The sequence below is a fragment of the Diplodia seriata genome, assembly GCF_021436955.1.
Source record: "Diplodia seriata strain FDS-637 chromosome Unknown scaffold_7, whole genome shotgun sequence".
Taxonomy (NCBI): domain Eukaryota; kingdom Fungi; phylum Ascomycota; class Dothideomycetes; order Botryosphaeriales; family Botryosphaeriaceae; genus Diplodia; species Diplodia seriata.
The window spans coordinates 924,287-942,343 of record NW_027117314.1 but is presented as its reverse complement, the minus strand read 5'-3'; the positions used below and the strand labels follow the sequence as shown (position 1 = coordinate 942,343).

Sequence of the window (18,057 nt, the reverse complement as noted above, 5' to 3'; positions counted from 1 at the left end):
GCCGAGGTTCGTGGATGCAGCTGGACGGACGCCGCTTCAAGCTTCACGCGCAGCCATGCGACTCTCCACGCCCACCCTGCCTCCCGTCTCCTCCCGCAACCATGGCTCCGGCGCCGAAGAAGCCAGCCGCCGTGCAGGCTGAGGCCGCCCTCCTGCACTCGCTGAAGAACTGCCTCGTCAACCTGCCCGCGTCGCTGGTCTCGGTGCTGGTGAACGCGAACACCGTGAGCTGGCCGCCGCCGCACCCACCACCACTCCCGAGCTGACGCGCCACCACAGGTCGCGCAAAACGTCGTCGTCGAACTGAGCTACCGCCAGGCGAGCCCCGAGAGCACCGCGACTTCCAATGGCGCCAAATCCGTCCAGCGCTCCGTCTTCCTCGGATGGACGGGAATGCCGGCCCAGAGCAAGCCCACCCCGGTTGTCGGCAGAGATGGACTTGCGGGGAGCAGAGGGACGTCTGTCGGCAGAGAGCAGGATGTTGCTGTTGTTGAACTGGATGCCACCTTCGGCCGTCTGCTAGGACTTACAAATGGCCAGAAGGTACGTTTATACATATATATCGAGGCGCACACTGACCGGCGACAGTAGGTCGGCATCCTGTTACATCTGGATCCTCCGCAAGCCCATACCATCAACATCGAGCCCTTGACGCCCGCCGACTGGGAGAGTACGTAGACAGAGTCTCCGCCGAATTGCCCTGCTGACTCCACGTCCTACGCAGTGATTGAACTCCACGCCCAATTCCTGGAACTTAATTTCCTGTCGCAGGTCCGCGCTTTGCCCAATCCCGCGTTCGCGCCGTCCTCCGAAGCCGACAGGCAGCCTGCGCATCCCCTTACTCTCCATCTGTCCCCGACGTCTACCGCCAATATAATTGTGACCTCGCTGAACCCCGCTCCTCCACCTGCTTCCCCGTTCGTGAAAATATCACCCGACGCCGAAGTTATTGTTGCACCCAAGACCCGCCAAAAGCCCGGCCGTGGAGACAGTAGGAGCGTGGCTAGTACCAGTCGTAAGAGCCAGGGCGGGCGGAGCTCGGCGAGTACCGTCAGGCGGAGAAGCAAAAAAGACGATGCTAGCAGCCGTGGTGCTGTCTTCCTGCGCGGCGTTGACCGTGCCTTGGGCGGTGACTGGTTCGGCGACTTGGAGGAGGGTATGCAAAATGCTGGGCTGAGGGTATGGGTTGACCGAGACATTCTTCTCCTTAAGGCTCTGCGCGGTGTGACTTGGGTCTATGTCTCCATTGTCAAGCCGACAGGCATCCAGGAGCCTGTCGACCCCCAGAAAGAGGCCGAGACCGAAAAGCCTGGGACTAGAATCGTGGCGCGCCTGGATGCTTGGGACGATGCTCCCGATAGCCAGCATGCGGCCATGTCCACGGCGTTGTGCAAGGCGCTGGGCGCGGATGGGCTACTCGGTGGTCTGGTCCGGATAGAGGCCGCGCCTCCGCAGGCACACAAGTCTTCTCTCATGAAGAGTACTCCGGTCAAGGCTTTGAAGATCTTCCCTTTTGCATCGACTGCGATTCAACAAAGTACAGGGCTGAAGTTTGGCGGTGAATCAAAGCAGGAGAAAGAGGAGGCTGCGCGTAACATCAGAGAGCTTTACGGCCAAGACCGCGCCAATGCTATCCTCGACGGCCCGTTGACATGTGGCATGGTGTTACCTCCTGTTGAAGGAAAGGAAAGCCAGTGGGCGGGCGCAATTCTTCGGTTCGACCCGCCATCTAGCACTGTGCCCGAGTCCTCCAAGTCCCCGGCCTGGTTTCTGGGAGCGGAGAAGAAAAGCATTCCGCTTGAGGTTGAGACAGATATCAGCAAGCCACCAAACGCACTGCAGAGCTGGTCTCCGGGTGAAGCTCTTCCTTCGACGTCGCCAAGTCTTGTCGGTATCGATCAGCTCATTGATCAGCTCATGTCTCATCTCACCCATTCATCATCAGTTCTCCTGACTGGCGGACTTGGCGCTGGCAAAACTGGTCTTGCACACCTCTTGGCGCATCGTCTGCGAAACGAACACCTTTTCCACGCCGCTTACTTCCCTTGTCGTTCACTTGTCACAGATGAGACGCGCGTGTCAACCATCAAAGAGACACTAGGAAGGCTGTTTGCTGCAGCTGCTTGGGGCGCTAGACTAGGCGGACAGTCTGTCGTCATTCTTGATGATCTAGACAAGCTCTGCCCCGTTGAGACAGAACTCCAAGTAGGAGGCGAGAATGGCAGGAGCAGGCACATCAGTGAGAGCATATGCTCCATCGTCAAACAGTATTGTTCAATGGACTCGAGGGTCGTCCTTCTCGCCACGGGCCAGAGTAAGGAAGCAGTTCATAATGTGATTATCGGCGGTCACGTTGTCCGAGAGATCGTTTCTCTCAAAGCACCGAACAAAGACGGCAGAAGGAAAGTGCTGGAGAAGTTGGTCCTTCCGGACGGCGAAGCGAAAGCTTCTTCATCCAAGCCGAACGGGACAATCGACCATCAGCCAGCAGCTTCGAATGGAAATGTCTGGATGGATGGCTCTGCATCTGGAGGTAGCCGGCCGAGTACCTCCCACAAAGAGGCTGAAGACAGGTTTCTTGTCGACCCGAACATTGATTTCCTGGACCTCGCTGGTCAAACTGATGGCTACATGCCGGGCGATCTTGTCTTGCTCGTATCACGAGCACGGAGCGAAGCGCTAATCCGCTCTGTCAGTGACACTTCTCCTTCATCATCCGATGCTGTCACTCTCACCCAGGACGATTTCTCCCACGCCCTCGATGGTTTCACGCCAGCATCGCTCCGCAACGTGACCCTCCAATCCAGCACCACACGCTGGGACTCAATCGGCGGTCTACACGCAACCCGACAAACTCTCCTCGAAACCCTACAATACCCCACTACTTATGCCCCCATCTTCGCACAGTGCCCCCTACGTCTACGATCCGGCCTCCTCCTATACGGCTACCCGGGCTGCGGCAAGACCCTCCTCGCCTCCGCCGTCGCCGGTGAGTGCGGGCTCAACTTCATCAGCGTCAAGGGGCCCGAAATCCTCAACAAGTACATCGGCGCGTCCGAGAAGAGCGTGCGCGACCTATTCGAGCGCGCCGAAGCCGCTAAGCCCTGCGTCCTCTTCTTCGACGAGTTCGACTCCATCGCGCCCAAGCGCGGCCACGACAGCACGGGCGTGACGGACCGCGTCGTCAATCAGCTGCTCACGCAGATGGACGGCGCCGAGGGCCTGTCGGGCGTGTACATCCTGGCCGCCACGTCGCGCCCCGACCTGATCGACCCGGCGCTGCTGCGGCCCGGTCGTCTGGACAAGAGTTTGATCTGCGACATGCCGAGCCTCGAGGAGCGCGTCGACGTCCTGAAAGCCGTGACCCGCCAACTGCGCGTCTCCCCCGCCGTGCTCGACGAGAACGGGGACGCGCAGACCATCCGCGAGATCGCCCGCCGCACCGAGGGCTACTCCGGCGCCGACCTGCAGGCCGTCGCGTACAACGCGCAGCTCGAGGCCATCCACGACGTCCTCGACGACGACGACCTGCTCGTCGAAGACGACGAAAGCGGTGCTGCGGGCAAGCAGGCGAACGGCGTCAGGAAGGACAAGAAAAACCGCGCCGACAGGCTGGACTTCATACACTTCCGGTTCGGCGACCAAGAAGGAGCAGACGGGGCAGCCGCCGAGGGGGCAGAAGGAGAAGAGGGGGGCGCGAGCGAGCGACAGAAGGCAGCGGCGCTCGGCGAACGCGCCCGCCTCGCCGCGCGCATCCAGGAGATGCAGGCGCTGAGGCGGAAGCAGAAGGAGCTCCAGCAGGCCGCCGCCGCCAACGCCGCCACGCCGTCTCACGAGCCGAACAGCAGCGGCAAGAGCAGGAACGACGGCGAGGGCGGCGGTGAGGACGAGAAGGAGAGCAAGGAGCCCGTCATCGAGTGGCGCCACTTTGAGGCCAGCCTCGCGACGACGCGCAGCTCCATCTCCGCTCAGGAGCGGCGCCGGCTCGCCGGCATCTATCGCGAGTTCGTCGTCGGCAGGAACGGGGAGATGCCGTCGGGGCAGGGCGGCACGGAGATCGGGGGAAGGACGAGTCTGATGTAGGGGTAGGGGGCCTGGATTTGCCGTGTTCCTTTCTGTTTTCCACATTTATTCGTCATGTTGTTTCTCTTTCATCTGGTGGATTGATCGGAAATTGTGGGGAGGGTGACGATGTACGAGGCGAGGAAGCTTGGCGCAGGTTCTCAGAAAGTGTATGATTCGGTGCTGCTGCTGGGCGAGCGAGTGTAAAAGGGGAAAATCAACCTACATTCCACGGTAGACGAGTTTTGCAACCCCTGACTGATAACCTGAGAAGATTGGTCGGTATTGCTTGCTTTACTGTGTAGCGTATGCTACGATTGCTATCATTCGACACGCTATCGAGAAGAAGTTGACAGAGCTCTACGCACAAGATCATGAGGACGAAAGCAGTGAGAATAACTCGGTAGAGGAAAGAACCGCGAAACGGAAAACAACACGAAATCTCTTTACTTTTGAGAACACGCTCGGTACGGAGAACTTGACGAGATTAGAGGAGATAAGAAAGTTTCCAACACGAAAGTATCATAGAAGACTGGGATATCGAGCCGAGCTTTTTCCCCTCCCTCTCGCGCCTCTTTCCGCCCGAAAACGAGGAGACTTGCCCTTCGCTAGTCAAATCACATATCACCACATGTGCGCCTGGGCAACCCTCACGCTCTCAAACCCCCCTGCCACGGCTCCCGCTGCATTTTTCATTCCTTTATTTGCCGGTAACCTTGGCCTTTGCGGCCTCGAGGCCATCCTTGGCCTGGGCCTTCGCAGCGTCGAGCCCGCTCTTAGCCTGAGCCTCGAGAGACTTTTCCCTGCCGCCCATGCTGTTGGAGCACAATTGTTAGAGAAGTGCTGTTGGGGCCGCAGAGGATTTTGAGCCATTTGCACGGTTGGTAACCTACTGCCAGAAGTTGAGGTAGCGGTATCCCTGGAAGGTCTGCGCCGAAAAGTTGACGGCGTGGCAGCCGAAGAGGAGCCAGTTCCTGGGCTGGACGGCAAGGGCGTAGCGCATGAAGGTGGCCGAGTAGCAGACAAGAGCACCGGTCATGCCACCGGAGATACTATTCGAAGGCAGATATATGTTAGCCCTACTACCCCTCGGCGATCTCGGACTGACCCTGGTGCTTTTGGTTCGCAGTCAAGCACTCGGCATCTCGTGCTGCGGTGGATATCCCGCGGCGGCACGGACGGCCAAGGGCCATGTTCCGTCTCTCCTGCACTTCCGCCCCAGGTACCCGATTGCGCTCGGCAGAGACGTGCTCGTCAGCGACGACGACTTGTCACCACGGTATTTCTCTCGAGGCGCGGCAGCCAATACGGCGAGCCGCAATGACGGTGACACGCCCCGGACGTCTCGTGGGGAAACGGCGAACCGTGCGCAGCGTAGATCGGATGATTCCGCAATGTGGAGCGCAAACAGGTTGTTACGTCGGAAGCTGCGGTTTGGGAGGGAGCGAGGTCGGAACAGAAGCATTCTCACATTTCAGGGTCCTTCTGCGTGTCCATGACGGCGGCGAGCGGGATACCGAAGTTGGAGGCCGGGCCCCAGAAATCTGCGGAACGGAGCTGGTGCGTCAGCGCGATGAATCATTGCTTGAAGTCATAATCTGGGGAAGCTGAGCGAAGAAGAGCCCTCTTTGGGTGCGAGGGTGGAATTGAGCGATTGAGGGCTGCGCGGGGTGGTGCGGCGGTGCGGCGTGTGTGCGGGCGAGGCCGGAAGCGCAGCGCGATAGGTGGAGTAACAAGACGTACGGGTCGAGCAGAAATAATCCAGCGCCTTGTTGGAGCGGATTTTGGCGTTGATGGCCTTGATTGCGGCAGCCATGGCGGGCAGAGTAGAAGCTTGAGGAGCGGGAGGGCGGGGTGCGGGAACAAGCGCAGCGAAGAGGAGGTGGTGAGGGTAGGAAAGTGGTGTTGGGGAGCTTCAGCGGAATGACTTTACTCGGCGGCGGAGTTCCGAAGGGCGGCGGGTGTTGAGCGCCGCCGCGCGGGAAGTGGGAACCCGCTCACGTGCCCCGCTCTTTGCGGCTTTAACTCCGCCATCATTGGCCCAGCGCACCCGTCGCCAGCTGGATATCGGGCTATTGCTGAGCCCATTCGCGTGATCCTCGCGCTGGTGGTGAGGTGGGACGTTGTCCGAGCGCGCTGACGTACGCTTAATTGTGGAAAATACAGCCTGCCATAGCCAAAACGACTGTTCCGTACCGGATACTGCAAAGCGCCCGGCCAAATTACCGCCAAGGTCATACCACTGGGTCCATTTGCTGCTTATGCTACATCATTTTGCTTTTTCGCGAGCTCAAAGACTCCCCTATAACGCCCTTGAGAATTGACCTCAATCCCATTTGCCCTGTATGGCGTCACACGCACCAAGGTGGTATTAGGCTTCTGAAAGTGCAGTCGCTGCCGTATGACCGATTTCCCGGGGTCTCCAGGGCGTGCAGCCGGCTGTTGTTTGGGCTCCGTAACGGGCAATCCCAGCCCACTTCTTCAGTTCCTTCCGAGACCAGCAATCCACTTATCTGCCTCCATATCCGGGAGGGAAACCACGGCCTTGTCCAGGGTTGAAGCCAGGCGGCGGCTGGAAGCCCGCTGTAACTTTGTCAGTAAACACGTCGTAACGCAACCGGCCAGGCGAGACTTACGAGGAGCGCCACCAGGAGGAAAGCCGGCAGGAGGGAAGCCAGGAGCTCCAGGACCAGGAGGACCACCGCGACCGGGGAAACCAGGGGGGGCGCCTGTTGGGGGGAAGCCGCCCTGCGGGGGGAAGCCCCCGAAACCACCGGGACCAGGACCGCCGACACCGGCAGCAGGACCAGTAAGACCAACGGGAAGACCTCTGCCAGCAGGCCTGCTGATACCCGGACCGGCGGGCAGTGCGGGAGCACCCGCACCACCTGGAGCGCTTGTTCCTAACCTGGCCGAGGGATCTGCGGGCGGCGGGCCCTCAACCGACAGCGAGATGATGTGGCAGCCGCGGACGATGGTGAGGCCAAGGGTGCGTTTTTCTTCGGCCTCGACGAGGGGAGCAGAAGCGGCGCCGGGGGCCTGGCTCTTGGTGCTTTTGCGCTTGACGCGGCGGAATTCTTCGGTGTCGGCGAGAACTAGGTTCATGTGCTATCTTGAGGGTCAACGTCGTTCGCATGTAGAAGTGTGCCACGAACCTTGTCGAAGGCAAGCATCTGGCCAGCCATTTGGCGCCCGTCATTGAGAGTAGCGCGCATGCGGTAGTTGATCTACACGGGTCAGAGCTAATCGTACAGCGTGAGTGCGGAGCCGGGCTCACCAGGTTGACCTGGATGCGCAAACAGTCAGCTGGCGTCGTTAACGAACATCTCTGCAAGTTCTTGCGGACGTGGAAATGGACTCACCATCTTTCCTTGCTTGTTAGCCTGCGCCATGGTGAGTATGGCGCGTGCGAACACGACTTTTTCGGCGATAGAGCGGGTGCGCGGGTGGTTGTGCGAAGTGGAGAGGCCGACGGGCGTTGCTGTCGCGGGCAAGCTGTAGAAGTTCGCGAGGTTGCAGCGACGGGGCTTGGCGCTATGAGCTCACGCGCGCGTGCCTGAGGCAGCAGTTCGGGACGGCACCGCTCGATTTGATCGAAGATGCGCAAGCAGCAACTGCGCCGGACACTGTGTCGGGATAAAGCAGACAATTGCTCGTGGCAAGTCGGTACTGGCACTGGCTTCACTTGCTGCAGCGGGTGCGGGCAGCCTGGTCGAATGCTTGGCGGCGAGAAACCGAACGGGCCAAAGCTCGGCTAAGCGAGCGCTAGCGGCTGCTTCCCACTCTCCACCAAAATTGTCTTCGTCTGATTCCTCGACGTTGACGACTCCCGCGACACCACCCACCAAACTAACAACCGCAGTCACAATGGTATGCCCGCTGCCGTTCTGGTAACCCGTCTGCCGTCGCGCTGACGATGCTTCCACGCAGGCCGAGAAGTCCGACAAGTCCGCCAACCCCATGAGGGAGTTGCGCGTCCAGAAGCTGGTCCTCAACATCTCCGTCGGCGAGTCTGGTGACAGGCTCACTCGTGCCGCCAAGGTGCTTGAGCAGCTGTCCGGTCAAACCCCCGTCTACAGTATGCATCGCCCGGGATCTAGTCGCCACTGCCACACACGCCCTGACTGATTTTGCGTCCGACAGGCAAGGCCCGCTACACCGTCCGTACCTTCGGTATCCGTCGTAACGAAAAGATTGCTGTCCACGTGACCGTCCGCGGCCCCAAGGCCGAGGAGATCCTCGAGCGTGGTCTCAAGGTCAAGGAGTACGAGCTGAGGAAGCGCAACTTCTCCGAGACTGGCAACTTCGGCTTCGGTATCAGCGAGCACATCGATCTTGGTATCAAGTACGACCCTGCCATCGGTATCTACGGCATGGACTTCTACTGCTGCATGTGCGTACACCCTGGTTGAGGACCGGCGGCTGGTTGGCAACAGAACGGCAGAGCTGATGGATTTAACAGGACCCGCCCCGGTGAGCGTGTTGCCAAGCGCAGGCGCGCCAAGAACACCATTGGCACCTCCCACAAGATCAACCAGAACGAGACCATCAAGTGGTACAAGAACAGGTTCGAGGGTATTGTCAGGTAAATGGGTTGAGCGGCGCGGAAGCATTTGGGGGTTTCTCGACAAAATCCCGAGGCCTACGGAGACAAAAGGAGTCTGGGGCCTGGGGTTTGAGCGTTGGTCGGCGCACCAAAAACGATTCACCATGGTGTAATTACCAGCAAAAATTACGACTGCGGCCTATCAATGGAGCTTTTCAGCAACATCACAGTGTCAATGGAGGCTTCACTAGGGTGTCGTCCGTATAACCATTGGTGATTTGCTTGGACTTCCAATCTGGCTTTGTCAGAACGCATGCGTGACTTTTGCGAGTACTTGCGTTGCCCCAATCCGGCCGGCTAGGTAAGTGGCATTGTAAACATGTTTCCAGCGCCATCATGATCAATGCTAAAGCAAACATGATATCTGTCAATGTGAAAACCCGAAATAAATGAACCAAATAATGCTTCGAGAATGAGTTCACAAAGCTAAGCTTCCGGGAGTACGAGCTGATCCGGTGTTCGGAAGAGGCAACACATTGAGGCGGCCACGGGCCCCTCTTCGGGTGTACTTGCCCACCTCATACATCCCACAGATCACCTCGATCGATTTTCTTTAGGCCTCGTGGTTCGAAAACCATGTTGTTCAGCTTTCTGGGCGACGGGCGCCTTCCACTTCGAGAAGGAATTGTACAATGCAAAGCTTCTCGTTGGGGCAATTCCACAGACTGATCTGCCCAAGGCGCGACGTGACTTCCTTCTATCAAACGGCAGTTCCAACCCAAACAGATGGTCTTGAAAGGACAACAACCCAGAGCAGAAGCTAGACTTCCTACTATGTTGCCTCCCAGAATCGGCTCCTCGAGATTCTTTTCTACCTCTGCAAGGAGCTTGTCATGATAAGAGACGTTCAGAACTGCCCGATTTCACGAGTGTACTCACGGCCTCACAATCCCAGCGACTGATTTCGATGGTGTTCGATCATGTACCTCCGGTCCGAGAGTAGTAAGTCCTGAAAGCGACCTCTCCACCCCCATGCCCACTGCCAATCGTATAAAAAAACCCCTGCCTTCACAATATGTTCGATGCCGATTTTCGTGGGATGTAGATAATAGTTCAGTTTATCAAAATCTAATTAAACCTTAATCTTTCTTTCGCTTGACGTGTTGTTCGGCCGGGCAAATGAGCGGCGAAAAAAAAAAAATTTCCCACAAGACCACCACAGCCAAATACGGCTACCACAACCACACAAAAGGAAGGGATCAAGACGATAGGTCCTACCCGGGATCGAACCGGGGTTGCAGGAATGGTCTGTTAAATCAGAATCCTGAGTGCTAGCCACTACACTATAGAACCAACAGCCGCTTCGTTTTAGAAGGGTCATTTTCCGGTGTCTTGATGAAAATCTGGCTTGCAACGTACTTGTTGATTAAACCATGCCCCTGATACTAGTACGAATCACCGGCTTTAGTCTATTACAACTTCCCTTAACGATCTTCGCGCGACCTTTCTATTATAATAGCAAGCAGACAGCTTAGTCCTTACCAAACACCACCAAATCGCATCACTTTCCGATTTAAGAGGGGCTATACAGTATTTCCAAATTTCCTGGAAGGACCAAGCGTAGGGCACTTATAGCACTAAGAAAGTCATAAGCCCGTAGGCTTGAATACTATTAACTATACGCGTAGAAGTAATAAGTCGTACACTTTCTGTTGAAACCTTAATGGATTGACCCGCGAAGGGGCTTCACAGCTAGCAGAGACTATCATACAACAGAGTGGGACTAAGCCCAATTGAATCAACTATTCTGGGTGTATTACTATGTGCGGCTCTCGATCTTCAACACTTTCCAAGTACGCAAGTGTGAAAGACTTAAGCGCAGCCAAAATAGTACCGAAAATGGAGGCACGACCTAATCTCAAAAGATTGAGTGAGAGGCCATCGTTGAATGGCTTATCAAATAGGGCGAGTCCCCGTACGAGATGAAACCCCGGAGCGGACTCATGTGTGACGTCCTGCGAACCGAGACACAGCTCGCGCGGGCTGTGTCGCGTCGTTGCAGCAATGACTGCCTGAAACCCCTTCCGTACGCCAATTCCCCACTAATTTTGACCGCTGAAGTCAACAAAACGTACCACGTAGGAGGCAAAATCAAATCCAATTCGTTAATCGTCTAGTGTGTGGGAAGGTGACTGAGATCCAGACCTTATGCAGGAGCAATTTGTCTTAACTTTCTTCGAAGTTGCAAAGAGAACCATTCGCTGGTCTATTTTGATAGAACCGACCATGACTGTGGAAAAGATGGCCCGGTGGTCTATTCTCCGCCGGAAAGCGGACAAAGCAGAAGGAAATGAAGGACCGAAGAGGAAATCCCCCGACGACTTTCTGTCGTGGGTCCGTAACGCCCCAGTAAACGCCGTCGGTGGACCAATTTGTGACGGAAGAAAAAAACAAGGGAAAAAACTCCAGAAATTCACCAGATGCGAGTGCTCAAACTCCTGCCTCTAAATATGGGCTATCAGGAACGCAAACCCTGCGAGCACTAGAGCGCCAAGTCTCGCTCGCTCGTCGAGCCTTGAGCGTGCACCAAGAGAAAAAAAACTAGATCAAAAACATTACGAACTAGAAAACAACTACACTCCATACGCGCGCATTTTGCAGGGTATCGGGTATCTCAATGGCTAGCGGGCTTGAACAGCCGCTTGCGTAGTAAAATCCTAAAAGATTCCGAGCTGGTTCACCAGAGCTTGTAGTCAACGTTGTGACTACATTGGCAATTTCATTCAGGTCGTGCTGCAAAACTCGGAAGTTTCGCCGGAACAAAGCCTCCGTCGTCTTCCTTGGTCGGCTTGATAGGTGTCGAGCCCCCGAAAGCATGGGGGTGTGATGTGGGCGATGTTGCGAGAGAAGTCGGGTGGCTATCAAAGCTTGGGAACGGAATAGTGCCTCCAGGACGTGGACTTCTGGGTGGTGAACCGGGAGCACTTCTAATCTCCGACATGGCTGCTTTTCGCTTTGGCGAGCCGATTGGAGACTTGGTCTCGGAAGGCATAGTCTGCGCCTATACTTTAGTAAAGTATCCAGTAACTGCACGGGGCTTAAACAAACCATGTCCTCTTCGATTTTAAGACCACGCCTGACGGCAAGCGCCCGAGCAGCATCTCGTCTCCTCTCAATGTTTTCCTCCTCCTCTTTCTGTATCCTCACTTCCTCGAACTTGAGTTCGGACAGAGTTGGAACCTCCTGAATGCCGGCTTCGGAGCGTTTATCAACGGAAGGAGAGGTCGCCGTCGAGCGCCTTCTTGAGTCCCGGGTGCCCTTCGATGACACAGTCCTCGTGGATGTTCGAGACGCGCGAGGGCGTCTTGAATTGGGTGTCTTGCCACTGCTTGTATCATCCAAAAACGTAGCAGTGTTCCGGCGCTCGAGCGCCATGGCGAATTCATCATCTAACGGCACGGCGTCGTCCAGCTCATCCTCGCTAGGCAAGATATCTCCTCTGGAGCTCAACGAGTCGGTCGTCACACCTGACTCGTTCGTTCCACTTCTTTGTCTTCGGTGGGCCAGATATGCAGGGAATTCCTCAGGTTCTTCAATCAATGGGTCATGCTCCTCCAGCGATCGCCGGGACGCGCCCGGGTGGTCCTGGAGATCTGCAGCAGAAGGTTTATAGCGCAGACCCTTACCGCCAAGTCTGAATGGAAGCCTTCCCAGGAAGCCAAAATACGAACTGGTGGGTATTATGGTGGGATCCGGGCTACCATCGTGCGGCGGGGCAACACTCTTTCGGCGGCCGGCAGGATGCCGCGCGTCGCCACGGCGTGCGCCATAGCTCATCGCACGTTGCCGACCCGGCTGCGACGAGGAGCCCTGGCCAGCCAAGAGGCGGTCGAATTCGCTGTTGCCCCAGGCAAACGGGTCATCGTTCTCCTCCTCTTCCCAGTCATCGTAGAAGTCAAAGTAGTGTTCTGCGCGGGCGCGGCCACGCCCCCTTCTTCTGCGGAGCAGGCGATCCTCGCGAGAGCCAAGGCAGGGAGCAGCGCATGCCTCGAAGCACCGGCTCACCGACGCGACGCAAGGGTTGATGTAGTTGTGCGAGAAGGCGTAGATGCCTTCCTGGGCAGCCTCATTTGCGGACTCGATGTTGTGAGAGAGCTCGTCCAGCGTGCGCCGGAGGCGCGGGTCGTTGCGATTGCGATACATGGCGAGGAGCTGGTGAGGAGAGGCCGGCGGTTGGACGAGGGTGTTGGGCCGAGACAAGTGGGTCAGCAAGGCCACATGGGCGAGGCAGCAACGGCGGCCTCAGAGCCTGTGCGGCGGGGGCAGCAGGCGGCAATGAACAGGCGCAGAGCAGCACCGCGTCAAAAGGCGGTCGACATGTGCACGGCTGCGCAGCAGCAGGAACGCGAGGCGGGCGGTCGAGCGGTTGGGCGCGACGTCAACGTCAGAGACAAGGCAGGCACAAGCTTGGGCCGGGGCGGAGACGGGAGGACGGAGGCAGCGGGGTGGAACAAAATTCAGCCAGCACCGGCGCCGGCGTACCTAGGGTAGGCTCCTCCATTCGTAGGGCGGCTCGTGGGCTGCAGCCAGCCTGACCGCATTCTCCAGCGCTGCGTGCGGCTACACCGCAGCCGCCGACACGGGGTCAGGCCCAAGTGCGCCGCTAAGCAGACCAGACACACCATTGACAGTAGGCCGCCTTCGGGTTTTCCGTGCAGCCACGATTCGCTGCCATTTTGGGATCGAGTGCCGCCCGCGCCCCGGCTGCGACTGCTGTGGATCGAGATAGCGAAAGGCCTGGACCGCTCGGCACCACCCGCTGTCTGGTGTCCCCCATCACCACCTGCTGCAGCACTGGTATTTTCGGCGCCACCAGCGAGGCCAGCTGCCGCGCTGCTCGGTAGGCTGTTTCGGCCAGCCTTTCATAAACCTCAGCGCTCCCCGCCTGCTCCCGCGGCGCAGCGCCCGCCCGCCCGCCGCCGCCATGAGGTACATTCGTTTTTTGAAGGTTCCCAAGACCGACGGCAACACCATCAGCGCGCTGGTCACCGTCACTTCGGACCTGGGCGAAGACTTCCTGGCCGCTGACATTGCGCTCGCCGCCACCATTCGCTCGCCCGAGTACAATGGCGACATCTTCCTGCGCAAGAGCCTCAAGTGGACGGCCGGCATGCGCGCCCTCGCCGTGAGCTTCGACGTCCGCTGCTGCGATCTGGACTGGCCTGTTGTCATGCACATTGGCCCCAAGAGCAACCAGGTCTCCGACCGCTTCGAGAGACAGGACAACCACCCCGAGCTCCCCTCTCTGATCTCCGCCTGGAGCTCCATCCTCGACGCCCCAGCAGGCATCAGGGAAGCCGAGAAGAAGGTGGAGCGCCGCTTCACGCCGCTGAGCAACCGCACGCTGAGCATTTGGGAAGAGACTGGCGACAGCATTGCGCGTCATATCTGGTTCGTTTCCCTGCACCGGGCCCGTCTTAGTCTCTTTGTTGACGTGTGCAAGGGATGCCGGCGTGGGCATGGCGGCTTTCTTCGACAAAACCATCGCCATGCAGTACGACAGCCTGCCGCTCCTGGACTCAACCCTTAGCTCCGCCACCTACAAGAAGCTCCATGTGCTCGAACTAGGCACTGGTTGCGGCATTGTTGGCATCAGTTTAGCGCAGATTGTCCCTGACTGTGAGGTCACCCTCACCGACCTGCCCGAAGCACGGGAGATTGCCGAGAAGAACATCGGCGGGATGAATCCGGCCATGTCATCCAACGCCACCTTCGTACCACTGGACTGGGACGAAGCCCTGCCGCAAGTTGTGCGCGAGCGCCAGTACGACATGATCATCATTTCCGATTGCACGTACAATCCCGACAGCAGCCCAGCTCTGGTAAATACCCTAAAGGCTCTCGCCGCAAGGTCCCCCAAGGCCATCGTAGTACTGGCAATGAAGGTTCGGCATGAGAGCGAAGCCGTCTTCTTTGAACTGATGAAGAAGGGCGGCTTTATCCAGGCCGTCAAAACCCGTCAGCCTCTGCCCCAGGATGATGCGGATTACGGCTTCTCTGGCCACATTGACATCTACATCTTCCACCCTGCGTCTCGGCCTCGCTCTCCTAGGGATTCGCCTAGGGAACCGCACGCTGTCGCCCACCGTCTTTCGGTTTCTCCGTAGCAAGCTGCAAGCACCCACGCCGGGACCACGGAGAAGATGCCTTGGCACCGAGGACGGCATCGGCCGCACAGCACCAAGGCACCCATCTGGATATTTCAAGTTCACCAACCGGTGGGCTCTTGCCTGCGCACGAAACCTTTTGACTCTCAACGGAGCATCCGGCTTCGCTTTTAGGCCAAGATCCAGGATGCTACAGCATCAAGTTGGCGAGCTGGGGGGGGCATAGTCCTCACCCGCCGCCTTTGACAGGGCCACGCCCGAGACGGCGGTCCGGGGGTGGCGCCCGACCAATGTGTCTGACTCGAGACACAGCCTCGTGTGAGGCAGTGGAAGGAAGCGTGTCTGTAATTGCAGGGTGTACGTGCACACAGGGATCTGATCTGACCACGCAGAGGCGGAGGGCGAACACGGGGACATTCTTTCTCAATGGCACCTATGTGGCTTTGCATCGTGGGCGTGAACGAAGACTTGTGTTCGTTGTGAACTTGAGTGCAAGAGAGGCCAGTTGCACTTGCTCCAGGGGTGGCGAATGTACAGATGCGGTGGATGCGTTGGGCGATGGCAGCCCTACGGCTGATCGATGGCCGTGCCATGACGGCAGTGCCGGGCGGCGCTCCGGGGCGTCGTCATTGGCGGGCGGCGGGCGTGTGCTTAGTGATGCGGCACGCAAAGCTGGGAACTGGGATGCGGTATTTTCGTTAGCGCGGCAGGTTCTGGGCTGGGGAAGCGCTCGCCTGTCGTCACAAGCCGGCTCAGGCACGCGGGCGCAAGCTCCAGGCGCACCCGACTCAAAATTCACCACGCCCCTCGATCGCGACCCTCTTCCTCCCACCACTCCCCCCAACGCCCTCATTCACGCGTCCATCCCCCCGGCATTCGCGTCGCTGCCCTCGCCAGCTTCAATTGCATCCGCGATTCGCCTGCCTTCCAGCCTCGTCGGAGTGACTCACTGCGGTACGTAACCACAACTCCCGCCTGCGCCCGGTGTCCTCTTCCGCAGGCCCTGACCCCCGCCACCGTCGACCGCTCACCGCGATGCCGCGCTGTGCTGACGCTGACTTTCCATCCACAGGCGTCCTGGAATCCCACCACCGACTGCCTTTGGTCGCATCAAAGGCACCGCCACCAAGACGGCCCCAACGGCCTCTGCAGCAGTAGCTCTTCAAGTTGCCGTTCGCCCCAAAAACATCGACACCCTCAACAACCTGCCTCCACCTTCTGCTGAAGTTGCCTTTTGAGCTTGAGAGTTTGATTTTCTCGTCAAATCAAACCTCTCCCCCGGACTTCCCGCACACCCAGCTGCCGCATAGGACGCTCTCTGTGGTTCTTCCTCTCCACGAGGAAGAGTCGAGGAGGCCTCGCCTGTCAACACTCAGCCTCGGATTCGAGCCGTTCCGACCCCCTTAACAGGACTTTCCGCGCATTCGCACAATCAAACAAACCCGCCAGGAACGAACAGCCCTGGTTATGGCACCTTCTGCTATCACCACTACCGAGCAGTACGCACCGTTGTCGATCAAGACATTTACACCGGTGCAACACAGCCCCGTAGCTGCCGAAAACAACCATGGCGCCAGCTATGCCAAGCACCTAATTGGTGAAGCGTTCAAGAAACGTGTCGACACTATCGATCATGATTCCTGTGAGGCGGGCGAAGAAGATGCTTTCTTCGTGGCTGATATGGGCGAGGTCTACCGCCAGCACCTCCGTTGGAAGATGAACCTCAAGCGGGTCAAGCCGCACTATGGTAAGATGTTCCCGGAAGTCGCGCTGGTGCCGACTTTGCTGACTTCTTGAAGCTGTCAAGTGCAACCCTGATCCTCAAGTCATCCGCCTGCTGGCGGAGCTAGGCACCGGTTTTGACTGTGCCTCCAAGTCTGAGATTGAGCAGGTCCTGAAGATGGGCATCGATCCGTCGCGTATTATTTACGCCCAGCCCTGCAAGACCAACTCGTACGTTCGGTATGCTGCCCAGCAGAACGTCAAGCAGATGACATTCGACAACGCCGACGAGCTGTACAAGACGAAGAAACTCTTCCCGGATGCTGAGTTGTACCTGCGCATCCTCACCGATGATTCGGCCAGTCTGTGCCGCCTCAGTCTTAAGTTCGGCGCACCCATGGACACTACCAAGGACCTGCTTGAGCTTGCCAAGCAACTGGATCTCAACGTGGTTGGCGTTGCCTTCCACGTAGGCTCCGGTGCGTCCGACCCTCAAGCCTTCATCAAAGCTGTTGAGGACGCTCGCACCGTCTTCGATCAAGCCGAGGAGCTTGGCTTCAATATGCACACCCTGGATGTTGGCGGCGGTTTCTCCGGCGAGACCTTCGAGGAGATGGCTGCAGTCCTGTCCGACTCGCTAGACACGCACTTTCCACCGCACATCCGTGTCATTGGAGAACCCGGCCGCTACTACGTCTCCTCGGCTTTCAACATTGCGTGCAACGTCATTGCGCGTCGCACCGTGCGTGATGAGCAGCTGGACACTACGTCGTACATGCTGTATCTGAACGACGGAGTCTACGGCAACTTCTCTAGCATCATGTTTGACCACCAGCACCCGGTGCCTCGTATCCTCCGACTGGGCGACCGCTTCTTGCACGACCAGGAGGCGTGCGAATTCGACGTAGACGGCCGCCGTCCGACTGACTACTCCATCTGGGGCCCGACTTGTGATGGCATCGACTGCATTTCGGAAAAGGCGTCGTTCGCCGAGGAGATCGACGTTGGCGACTGGCTCTACTTTGAGGAGATGGGTGCCTACACGAAGTGTTCCGCCACTCGTTTCAACGGCTTCAGCGACAAGCACGAGACGGTCTACGTCTCCAGCGAGCCTGGTGCCAGTGCCCTTCTGGGCATGTAATCCCCAACTTTCACTTTTGGAAAAGGTGTTGGGACCTTTGAAAGGGCGGAATTCTTATAGACGGAGGAATGCCTGCATCGTTTCGGTTTTTTGTTCTTTTCTATTTTTATGTTTATTCAAAACCTTCCTGACACTGTAGCCTTATCACCTGTCCCTACAAGCAGTACATAATCCTTGGGCTTGTTTTTTGTTGGCTTTGAAAAAAAAAAATAAGATCCGATAGAGTTGGATGCATTCTTTGCAACTCAAACTGAGATCTTGGAATTTGGGCGACATGCATTGTTCTTTTTGACCTTCGACCTTTGAATCTCGGGCAGTGAAGACCATTGCCTTGCCCAACTCCCTGTGTGGTTTACTCAATGCCAGGGTGCTACTGCACAACACAATGAACCAACTTCAGAGTCGTTCCCTTCACTCAA

General features: G+C 57.7%; 6 protein-coding genes and 1 non-coding gene across 7 annotated transcripts; 4 read left to right on the top strand and 3 right to left on the bottom strand.

The window, feature by feature from the left end:
• Positions 1–101: 101 nt before the first annotated feature.
• Positions 102–4,083, top strand: PEX1 (Peroxisome biosynthesis protein pex1; the record flags this gene model as incomplete). The annotated part of the gene is made up of 4 exons (XM_066778479.1): positions 102–224; positions 280–543; positions 592–670; positions 725–4,083. The coding sequence occupies 4 exons, from the start codon at positions 102–104 to the stop codon at positions 4,081–4,083; spliced, it is 3,825 nt and encodes a 1,274-aa protein (XP_066630916.1).
• Positions 4,084–4,762: 679 nt separating this feature from the next.
• SLS55_007054 (uncharacterized protein) lies at positions 4,763–5,878 on the bottom strand (the record flags this gene model as incomplete). Its single annotated transcript, XM_066778478.1, has 4 exons — positions 4,763–4,877; positions 4,956–5,114; positions 5,534–5,606; positions 5,806–5,878. The coding sequence occupies 4 exons, from the start codon at positions 5,876–5,878 to the stop codon at positions 4,763–4,765; spliced, it is 420 nt and encodes a 139-aa protein (XP_066630915.1).
• Positions 5,879–6,543: 665 nt separating this feature from the next.
• On the bottom strand, positions 6,544–7,454 carry smb1 (Small nuclear ribonucleoprotein-associated protein B; the record flags this gene model as incomplete). Its single annotated transcript, XM_066778477.1, has 4 exons — positions 6,544–7,170; positions 7,218–7,289; positions 7,340–7,348; positions 7,425–7,454. The coding sequence occupies 4 exons, from the start codon at positions 7,452–7,454 to the stop codon at positions 6,544–6,546; spliced, it is 738 nt and encodes a 245-aa protein (XP_066630914.1).
• Positions 7,455–7,929: 475 nt separating this feature from the next.
• RPL11 (60S ribosomal protein uL5) lies at positions 7,930–8,651 on the top strand (the record flags this gene model as incomplete). Its single annotated transcript, XM_066778476.1, has 4 exons — positions 7,930–7,932; positions 7,993–8,140; positions 8,206–8,455; positions 8,525–8,651. The coding sequence occupies 4 exons, from the start codon at positions 7,930–7,932 to the stop codon at positions 8,649–8,651; spliced, it is 528 nt and encodes a 175-aa protein (XP_066630913.1).
• A 1,226-nt stretch (positions 8,652–9,877) lies between these two features.
• Positions 9,878–9,961, bottom strand: SLS55_007051. The gene has a single exon. It is a non-coding gene; the product is annotated as a tRNA-Gln (tRNA).
• A 3,631-nt stretch (positions 9,962–13,592) lies between these two features.
• On the top strand, positions 13,593–14,775 carry SLS55_007050 (uncharacterized protein; the record flags this gene model as incomplete). The annotated part of the gene is made up of 2 exons (XM_066778475.1): positions 13,593–14,059; positions 14,112–14,775. The coding sequence occupies 2 exons, from the start codon at positions 13,593–13,595 to the stop codon at positions 14,773–14,775; spliced, it is 1,131 nt and encodes a 376-aa protein (XP_066630912.1).
• Positions 14,776–16,242: 1,467 nt separating this feature from the next.
• Positions 16,243–17,638, top strand: SPE1_2 (Ornithine decarboxylase; the record flags this gene model as incomplete). Its single annotated transcript, XM_066778474.1, has 2 exons — positions 16,243–16,522; positions 16,575–17,638. 2 exons carry the CDS (start codon positions 16,243–16,245, stop codon positions 17,636–17,638), a joined length of 1,344 nt encoding a protein of 447 aa, XP_066630911.1.
• Positions 17,639–18,057: the final 419 nt, after the last annotated feature.